Here is a 9717-nt window from a genome sequence, read left to right as displayed (position 1 = left end):
ACCGGCCTTTGAAATACTGTGTTCAAGTTCTATTCATTTTGTATCTCTGTCAGTCAGTCTCGCTTTGCAGGGCGTCAGTTGAAAGTCATTGTGAATGACAACTGTATTGTGTCACTATTAACTGCTATTGCACACAAGTAACATCCATGACTTTATAGCTCACTTTATTACTGATCACAATGTCTTCCATACCTAACACAAGCCATAATCACCTTTCTAGTAGAATGAAGTTCAAGTTTCCAAAAGAGGTGCGGGCCAGGAAGATACTGTAGATGATACTTTGCATGTTTTTGTTTTGTTCTGTTATCCTGCCAATCTGTATGTTCATTGAAACCAGTATCAACTGAAAATGAGGAACACTTTTCAATTGCTTTATACACTGGAGAGAAGATCATTGGCTTCTGCTGAAGGCCTCAGTGAATGGTTGCCTACCCGCATTCAAAATATACCTCAGTAGTGCACACTGGCAAATCCTGGACCTCTACAGTAGTACATTGTGTTCCAGGCCGCTGCAGTCTGCTAGACTAAATTACTCACTGTCTCCTTAAAAGGCATCTGACTATACACTGTACAGAGGAGAAAATTATGTGTATTTGTATCTCGGTTGCTACATCAAATGGAACATCAAATTGATAGATAAAATGGCTATAAGCATGCGTACTAGAACAGAAAACCCCTCGGCATCACTCCTAAACAAAGAGGTACTTTTGAAGAGCCCTGAATCTTAATCATTTCAGTAGCAGAGTCACTGGATGGCACGTGATAAGGCTGGATATGGAAGCAAATTACTGGAAACAACGCACAGAAGTGTAGAAACACTGAAAGCTCTTGGCATCTGATAGTGGAGTTGCTATATCCAACACTGACAATATTTCAAGAACACTGGAATAGCTTAAACTGTATTGTGTTAACTGGATGGGATGCTGGTATGGCAAATGGCATATCATTTCAGGTGCATGGCCAATCATTTCTCTAAATGATGTATCTCAGCGCAGAGGCAACTCAAGCGCTGCTTCGACTGTGGGAAATCCATTTTTATGACTTGATCACAAAGCTGAGAGAGAGTTGCATTTAGTCATGCACACTCCAGAGAGAATAACGGATATTATACACTGGATTGTTTCCTGTATTTCTCTGGATGTTTTTAACTATTTTACTTGTGCCTACACAAATAAGTGTGTGAGTGATAACACCTTTGATTAATATAACAATATCTGAGCTATGTAATGTAGCCTATTCTTTTCAATTATTATATTTTGTTGTTGTTTACTGAGTGTTATAGGCTTTCTCCCAAACACCATGCAATATTTAATATGTTTCATTTAATGCCTTTTGAAGTCTATTTTGAATTGCCACTCCATACACAGTGTTGATGTCTGCATTCAGAATGGAAAACCATGATAGTGAATCTCAAACATGAATCAAAATTAAATTGGAAAAAACGTCCCTCGGCCAAATTAATTTTATGGAATTTGAAAACACTGTACAATACTTTAAATATGATTATTATGACTTTAATGGGTACAGTGTACTGTTTTAGCTTATTTATAATGCACCAGCTATAGCATAATGAAACCATCGTAGCACTTTTTGCACTGTATATATGAACTGCTTTTGCTCTATCCAGTGCGTCCAACTGGTTTCAAATACTCTGGTAGAACTGCATTAAATGTAACTGTATAGCTTCATTTTGTAACAACCAATGCTCCTTTTTATCTGATGTGTTTTATCATATTGTTTTTATAGTTCATATTTTTTTTGTTGTATTATCAATGATATGTTAACTTTTTTGTTATGGAGCTCATTTCAGTTTCAATCAGAAATGATTAATAGGCATGTAATTGTATCATTATATTAGAAAACACACACACACACACACACACACGCACACGCACACACACACACACACACACACACACAGAGACACACATTTTTCTAAGCATTTCAACATTTTGATTATACACTATTTATCAAGTGGAAAAAGCCAGCCCAAACACTAAGATTCATTGAGTATTTTAATATCACTACCACTAGTTATTCTTACTCATGTCCTCCCTCACCATTGTCTTCCCTGCCTGACTGTTTTTTAATTAGCCCAGGTGATCATTACATTTTCAGTCTTTTGTCAAGAATATGCTGTAATAATATGAATGCATGCAGTAAATAAAATTGTGATTGAATTCAGAATGTGTTTGATTGTCTGACTGTTCAGTTCAAAGAGCTGAAAACAAGTTGCTCATTTCGTCCACTAGATGGCAGCCAAGTATTTATTATCGCTTCAGGACGTCACATGAACGTCACGTCAAAACCAGGAAGGAATAGTCAGTACGTGGCCTTTTCCTCTTGGACCAAGTAGGAGCAGGAGCATCACTTCATTACAAAATGGTACAGTGACTGAATTATATCTTGTTTATAAAGGTTAAAATCTAATATATGATCACATGCTGTTTGCTTGTACACCCATATTCTCCATTTCCTTAGTAAAAACATTTCTTGTCTTTGCGAATTTGTTGTTTTTGTGGCCAAGTTACGGAGACTAACGTTAGCTGGATTAGCTTCCCGTGCATCATCAAAGTCGCTGATAACGGCTCTATATCAAAACCAAACCTGGTGATTTGCACGAATATGAATAGAGAAACACTCGCTAAAAGCTAACTTAGCCGTTAGCTAGCTTACTTGGAATCAGTGCGTTACAGCAGGCAGTTAATCTAAATGCTAGTCTTGGACACAACTTGTCTCCATAATACATTGGATGTTTCTAACCAGCTTGCACCTTCTTGCACCCCTTTCCTGTGCTTGCAGGAACTCGAGGCCATGACCAGATACACCAGTCCGGTGAACCCGGCTGTGTTCCCCCACCTCACTGTGGTCCTGCTGGCTATCGGGATGTTCTTCACTGCCTGGTTCTTTGTGTATCCTTTCAGATGCTGTGCACTGTGCACTCCTTGCTCCACATGACTGTGCATGCAGTAAATAATGGGGCAAGCGAATCAAACCATAAACCCGTAGAAAAGAAAATCACAATGGGTAGAACCACGAGAGCTTAAGCTGACAACACGGGGCAAGTGGCTAGAACCAGAGCCACCTTGGGACATCACACAGGGGGACTAATACCACACCTACAGCAAAATATATGGTGATCAGTCTACTTTGGAAACAGGTTTATAGATTCGATAATCTGATTAATTTTCCATATCTGCTTATTCCTAGTCAGGGTCACGGGGGGGACTGGAGCCTTTCCCAGCATGCACTGGGTGGAAGGCAGGGAAACACCTTGTACAGGTTGGCAGTTTATCACAGAGCAAACACACAGAGAGACAGATAGACTCACATTCACACCTATGGGTAATTTAGTGTCTCCAATCCACCTGATGTGCATGACTTTGGAGTGTGAGAGGAAACCCATACAAACAAGGGGTGAACATGCAAACTCCACACAGAAAGGGGTGAGATTCGAACCCAGGACCTTCTTGTGAGGTGACAGTGCCGCCCAATGTAATCATATTCCTTTTTAAATTCCATGATATGAAAAGTACAAGTAGTGGAACGTGCATCACTATTGATCAGGAACACTCTGGCTTTTAGTTTGCTAAAGATTGTCAGCCATAGACGTTGTAGCTAGGGCATCAGTTGTTTCATTAAACACAATGTTTATTCAGTTTTAGAGTGGTGGCAGAAGTTGGCTGATGTTTGCAACCATGGCGTGGATGGCCATCAATGGCTGTACAATGTGGAAACCCAAAATCAATGCAGTGTTTAAGTAATAATACAATAAAAATGTGATATGTCATTTATCCCCAAGCAAAATTCTCTGCATCGTGGGAATCTCCATTCTCCAAACAGCTTGCGTGATCGTAGGGTGTCATTAAATTCTACTATGTAGGCACAGATGATATATTGTGGTGCACTGACACTGTGAGAATGGACTAGTGCACAGTAAGCAGAACTGAAGCATGAGGCATCATGCGGAGTATAGAAAAACAGAATTTGGCCTTGGCAGAAGTATGAACTAGACCTTAACTTTCTGTCAGCTATGAGGTGACTTCGACAAAATACACCAGGGATGTGTACAAGGAGCTGCTGATCTCCCTTGTGGCTTCACTCTTCATGGGCTTCGGCGTACTCTTCTTACTACTCTGGGTTGGCATTTATGTATGAAGGTATGTTTAAAATCTGAAACTATGATGATCTAATAATTATTTTCACAATTACTGAAACAGTTTTGTAATTGTGACATTCACAAGAAACCATTTCGATTTTGTTCCCACTCCCTTTTGTTTTTTTCCAGTTTCAGGTGACGATGTAAACGAGTAAGACGAACATTCCAGTGGAACAGATGACATCACACGCAGCAGGAACTGGATTTTGGATTGGATTGGACTGCACTGACAATATTTTGGGATCATGTGGACTGGGGTTTCTTTTCACTAGTAAAGAGGAATTTGTAAAACTTCTGGTGTAGTGTCTTTCCGGGTTTGAGCCTAATTTGCTGCGACCATTTCTCTCATGGATTGTAATATTAGCTGTATGGAAGTTTGATCAGTAATTGTAGAGGGAGCAGAGCTGAAGTGTGCAGCACCTTATCCTGCAGGCTGGTGAAAATAGAAGGTTATTTCAGGTACACTGGAAACTATTTATGGTGAGTGTTTTACTAGTGGTGCCTAAAACCTCAATCCCAGGCTAATCTTTGGGTTTAAAATAGAGCAGTCTGCCTCGCCTCGTCTCCAGGTTAATACTGACTACCCTAATGATGAAGGATGAGATCAGGATTACTGAAGGATTATTTATTTGATAAAAAACAGTGGGATCTCCACTCAAAGATACCCACTGAAAGATAAAGAATAGGATGCACATGGAATCAAAATTGGCGTATTAAAATAACATTAACCATGTAAACGGCACATACTAGCCATACATAAGGCAAGGTAAACAAGCATATTTCCTCCTCCTTGTAACAAAAATATCTAAGAAACATTTAAAACTATGAATACATCATATTCCAATGTATTAAAATAGATTAAAAAACACAAACATACAATCCATGGGAAGTGATACCTGCCTCTTAGAAAAGCGTTCTTCCCTGAACCTTTGACCCACTGTCAACATGTTGGATTCAAACTTCCACTTTAAATTGATTTACAAAGGCCACATAGATGAACAGACTCCATCCTGACTAAAACAATACTACACATGCTATCAGCCTGCTTAGCTACACAGAGCCAGTAGACAGAAACTGCTTGAGGCTTCTCTTCATGTTCTCTATCCCATAGCGGGATGCATCGGAGTGCATTATTATACATGCTTAATAGAGTGATGAGTGTCCAACTAGATCAGTAAAATAGAAGTTAAAATATATTTTTTTCCCTGGAGTCCAATTTTAGAATAGTCTTCTTGTCCAAAGGGCTTTTCTTGGCAGATCCCTGTAGAGTCCATCTTAAAACTGTCCCTCCCTCCCTCCTTCCCGTCTTCACTGACGCGCTTTGGTGAAGGCATCCCGCAACCAGACAGAGTCCTCATAGAGCCTCGGGTCTCCCAGATACTCCGCTGTGCGTTTGTAGAAGTAATAATACAGCACTGCGGCTGCGCACACAAATGCAGTCATTTAACGACCAGATCATGACAGAATACAGAAAAATAAATAATCAGCTATGGTGGAAAATGTAAACATAACCTTAATCAACCAATTTACCTGTTCTCTGGAAAACAAAGAGGGCTTGAAGGCCGTCTGTCCATACGAAAAGGTTTGACTCCAACCATCTTAGCTTCTACAGAAAAAAGAAAAAGATATTAACACTTATCAGGTACAGTTTACCTACAGGTCAGCACCATAGTTACTCTCTGCTATAACAAACCTTTTCATATTCATGGATGATGGTGTTGATTTCACCAATCAACACTTGCAAGTAATGCTTTTGAATTGCACCTAAGTCTGTGTGCCAATTTAAATTTAGTGTTTTGACAGTGGTAGTATGCAGCTGTCCTGCGTGTTGTGACTGACATACCAGCAGCCAGCAGTGGAGGCAGATGCTGAGCGTCAGGTAGAGGGCGGAGAACATCAGCAGAGCCCTGAATTGCTCCAGCAGCAGCGACACCAGTCCAACCTGGAACACGTAGGTGTTGAACATCATCAGCAGGATGATGATCACGTTGAACAAGATGTCAATGTCCTGGATGCTGGAGACACAATTTTTAAAAGTATTTTTAGTGTGTATTTCTGTTTTATTGGACAGTGTAGTGAAGCGTGATAGGAAAGAGAGGAGGCAGGTAGGTCATGAGCCAGACTTGAACCCAAGGTGTTGCGAATATGGGGTGTATGTCTTAGACCAGTGACTCTAAACCTTTTTCATATCAAGGCCCCTAATTTAGTCTACATTAGGGCCACGGACCCCCATTTGATGAGATTTTGTCTCTTGGACCCAAATCTGAGAATATTTTTATTGTTAGATATGATTTTGTCCAGAATTCCATGACTATCTGTATTGTAGGTAGAGAGATAACAGAGAAACCATGACCTAAATAATACATTCTCTAACTGTGTTAACTTCTTGTAAATGAAATAATGGTGAAGTTTAACAATTGATAATTTTTCTGCGGACCCCCTGGAACCCCCTCAAGGATCCCTGGTGGTCCCTGGACCCCACTTTGAGAACCACTGTCTTAAAGCACTGAGCCATGCAGTCAAGTGCACACAAACACACAACCACATCTGAGAGTGTAAGACGAGTAGCTATCATTTTTCCAACAAAGATATTTCACAGAGTAAAGAAAAAAAGAAAAGCACTCCAATAGGTACTCACAAAAATGAAGGTGCACTTTGGTTGGGAAAAAAACACTCAATGCCAACTTTCCCTTTTCTTATATTCAAGGGAGGTACCAAGGCAACTCTTCTTTTTTGATAAAATATTAATATTTTAATCACTGGCTTGTCCATTTTGGAACAGTTAAAAATGCAACATGTTTCAGCTAATGCAGGCAGGCAGAGTCAGGCAGAGTCTCTGATTTTTTAACGGGTCCAAACTATACTAGCTAGTAAATAAAGGCATTTTAATAATTTGTCACAAAGACATGTTGCCTTGGTACCTTTCTTGAATGTAGATTTGACAAAGTAATGGGATATATATGGTGCTCAGTGAATTTAAAAACTGAAATTAAATGTTAAGAGAGGCCGAGGCACTACAAATGCATTATATAAATTTGAGAAAACGTAGGCTACACAGGGGACAGCATTGATCATTTTCAGTTATTAACAGAGCAAAAATGCAAGTTACTTTGCCATTTACAACTTCAAGGATGATAAATACACTTCAAAAATAGGCATGCTTGTTCCAGTACTTGCCTCTAAAAAAGTGAGTCTTCAGATTTTTTAGTCACTGAAGAGACATACTTTGAATGTTTGGTAAGGCAGCTGTGTTATTACATTAGAGGATTACTTGATTACTCATCAGTTGCTGCTATTTGCAGCCTTACTCCCTAAACATATTAACACATTCAGTTCAAGTCAAAAGACTATCTGTCCCAAATGGGAAAGGTGCAGCAAGGCATAAAGCAGTGTATTAAACACAACCCAAGAGTTCAGTGACTTACATGAAGAGCACCAGCTGGATGGCAGGCGCGCCCCTCAGGAGTTCACTGAAGGAGTTGATGAAGAGGTCATAAGCCAGCAGCGTTAACTGGACCAACAGCACCAGTGAGTAGTTTCCAGTCTGGAGCATCTTCAGAGGCTGGTCCTGTACACACAGACAACTACAAACAACTTCACAGTCTCTTCCTCTGTCTATTTCTTTACCCTTGAACCAGTGCAGGTACTTGATAGTGATTCAAGTTTGTTTAATGTGTATTCACCCCCTACACATTTCAGTGCAAACCCACACTGTGTGGAAGTCTGAAGACAGTCACAACTTGTCCGTCTGCACATGTGAAGTCGGAGGGTAACTTTTCATAACTTTCTGTCCGTCACAGCTATTCTCCACTCTGGTTAGTGCCTCTGTTAGGAAACGTGCTGTTTGTTCTCAGGAATAGAGTATCTTGGTAATGACTGTAGGGATTCCTGCCTGGATATCAGATGAGATTTGCTTGGTCTTTCCATGTTGACATCTCTCTGGAATGCCTCCTCATCTGCTGTATTTCCTGTAAGGAAAAAAAGAGTTGTTATCAATAAACAACAGATGCATTAATTATATTATTAGAAAGAAAAAACAATGTAATTTTCAAGTCTGAGGCGTACTCACAGCAGTATCTCATGTCTTTAGGGTTATGTCTGTGTATCTGCCCAGCAATCACTATCTCCTTTTCGATTCTGCACATAAGGAGTTGATGTGTGTGTTAGCACGCTAGCTGTAAAGTTAACATAACATGAAACGTCAGTGGGTTGAGGCTGTTACACGGACAGGCGTGGAAAGGTCAAGGAGGGGATTACAGATTAATTTCACTAAAGCAGACACCACTATCACCGTTGTTGTTGTTGCACACTCCCCTTCTTTACGCATCTAATCTAACCTGCGACTACCTATTCAGCCGTGGGGATAAACTTGCAGACAGACATTGTACTGTACTGGCTGAGCTTTCACGTTCGTTTTCCACTACTAATCACGTTGCTGGCACCGTAACCTCAACATCAGCTGATTCTACTGACTCTAGCGTGGGTAGCTTTACAAAATAGCATTTAGCCAGGGCCTTCGTAGCGAGAACATGTGTATAATAATACAAACGTAATTTACCTGGAGCCAAGAAGTTGCATGTATCCCCGATTTTATCTGCAAATAATGTTGACTACTGGGCTTCGAGAGAGGCTGGCGGTAACTTTTGCATTTCCGTAAGTTCCATGGTAACGGTACTACTTGCCGTAAAACCGCTAATAACAGGCTCACAGGTCTTCGGCATCTTCCTAAAAAATAATGTTTTGCTGGATTTATGAGCTACTTTACATTGTAAATGTATTAGTTGCTCGGATCCTGATAATTCCTAAATGTAACTGAAAGTAGCCGCCCTGTGAAAATAAAAAGAAAATGAAAAATAATTGTGTACGATTTAGAATCGCGCACTATACTAAACTTTACGGTAAATAAACAATAACACACTCCACACTGCCACCGAGTGGCGGGAGTTGGTAGCCTACTTGGTTGAATTAAAGTGAGCTGATCAAAGGTAGTGGACACCTGCGTCCAGTACGCTGTAGGTGAGTATACTAAAAGTTTCTACAACTTCGGAGAACTGACATTAGATCTAGTTATGCGAGTTATTTAGATATTATGAGACAACGCAGACGTCGACGTTTTGTTCGCTCTGTTAAAATGTCAGTTGAATGACAGTGTTGTGAATGTGCGGGTTTCTTTACTCCTTTAATAATACATGTATGGCAGAGTACACTGCTTCATTCTGTCGGATCTGGTTTCCTCAACTACACTGCTCCCAACCATGTTAAAATATTAAGTCTAATCTAGTGTTAATTCTGTCACTATTACAAGAGACCACTTTCCATTTCTGCGAGAGCAACTCCACCTTGCACCACGCACCGATCTTGCTAAATAAGTGTGTAAGTTTATTTGACCTTTGGTGTGGCTGCTGGCTATCTGGGAGTCTGGTTTGACATAGAAAATCTTTAACACGTACAAATGTTTATACAATTCCCTTATCTGGACTCTTAGCCTATCTCTTGTGTTAGAATAAAGTGAATGTTTCATAGATCATCACCAGCATGCTGTAGCCTACTAACTATGA

At 40.1% G+C, this 9717-nt stretch overlaps 2 protein-coding genes across 4 annotated transcripts; one reads left to right on the top strand and one right to left on the bottom strand.

The window, feature by feature from the left end:
- The first annotated feature begins 2289 nt into the window (after positions 1–2289).
- Positions 2290–4453, top strand: tmem258 (transmembrane protein 258). Its single transcript, XM_071529075.1, has 4 exons — positions 2290–2385; positions 2803–2912; positions 4032–4160; positions 4289–4453. Exons 1-3 carry the CDS (start codon positions 2383–2385, stop codon positions 4156–4158), a joined length of 240 nt encoding a protein of 79 aa, XP_071385176.1. The 5' UTR covers positions 2290–2382; the 3' UTR covers positions 4159–4160; positions 4289–4453.
- A 253-nt stretch (positions 4454–4706) lies between these two features.
- Positions 4707–8820, bottom strand: tmem138 (transmembrane protein 138). 3 transcript variants are annotated; one of them, XM_071529071.1, is made up of 6 exons: positions 8718–8820; positions 8229–8296; positions 7585–8127; positions 6003–6174; positions 5690–5765; positions 4707–5580 (listed from the first exon to the last, which is right to left on the bottom strand). In XM_071529071.1, exons 3-6 carry the CDS (start codon positions 7710–7712, stop codon positions 5468–5470), a joined length of 489 nt encoding a protein of 162 aa, XP_071385172.1. In that variant the 5' UTR covers positions 7713–8127; positions 8229–8296; positions 8718–8820; the 3' UTR covers positions 4707–5467. The 3 variants fall into 3 exon arrangements, with proteins under 3 accessions (XP_071385172.1, XP_071385174.1, XP_071385173.1); XM_071529073.1 differs by lacking the exon at positions 8229–8296 and having other exon boundaries at positions 8718–8806; XM_071529072.1 differs by lacking the exon at positions 8718–8820 and having other exon boundaries at positions 8229–8313.
- Between the last annotated feature and the right edge of the window lie 897 nt (positions 8821–9717).

The sequence above is a fragment of the Centroberyx affinis genome, unplaced genomic scaffold (assembly GCF_046629955.1).
Source record: "Centroberyx affinis isolate AG114_WGS23_722 - 3 ecotype Tasmania unplaced genomic scaffold, CSIRO-AGI_Caff_v1 ptg001762l_1, whole genome shotgun sequence".
In the NCBI taxonomy this organism is placed as follows: domain Eukaryota; kingdom Metazoa; phylum Chordata; class Actinopteri; order Beryciformes; family Berycidae; genus Centroberyx; species Centroberyx affinis.
Note: the sequence above shows the minus strand (reverse complement) of the source record. Positions and strands in the feature narration are given on the sequence as shown.

Coding starts and splice junctions, on each gene's coding strand:
- tmem258 (XM_071529075.1), top strand. Junction 2,913..4,031: donor TTCACTGCCTGGTTCTTTGT/GTATCCTTTCAG, acceptor ACTTTCTGTCAG/CTATGAGGTGACTTCGACAA.
- tmem138 (XM_071529071.1), bottom strand. CDS start 7,712: ATGCTCCAGACTGGAAACTACTCACTGGTGCTGTTGGTCCAGTTAACG. Junction 5,766..6,002: donor GCCTCCACTGCTGGCTGCTG/GTATGTCAGTCA, acceptor TTTTTTCTGTAG/AAGCTAAGATGGTTGGAGTC. Junction 5,581..5,689: donor CTTTGTTTTCCAGAGAACAG/GTAAATTGGTTG, acceptor TTGTGTGCGCAG/CCGCAGTGCTGTATTATTAC.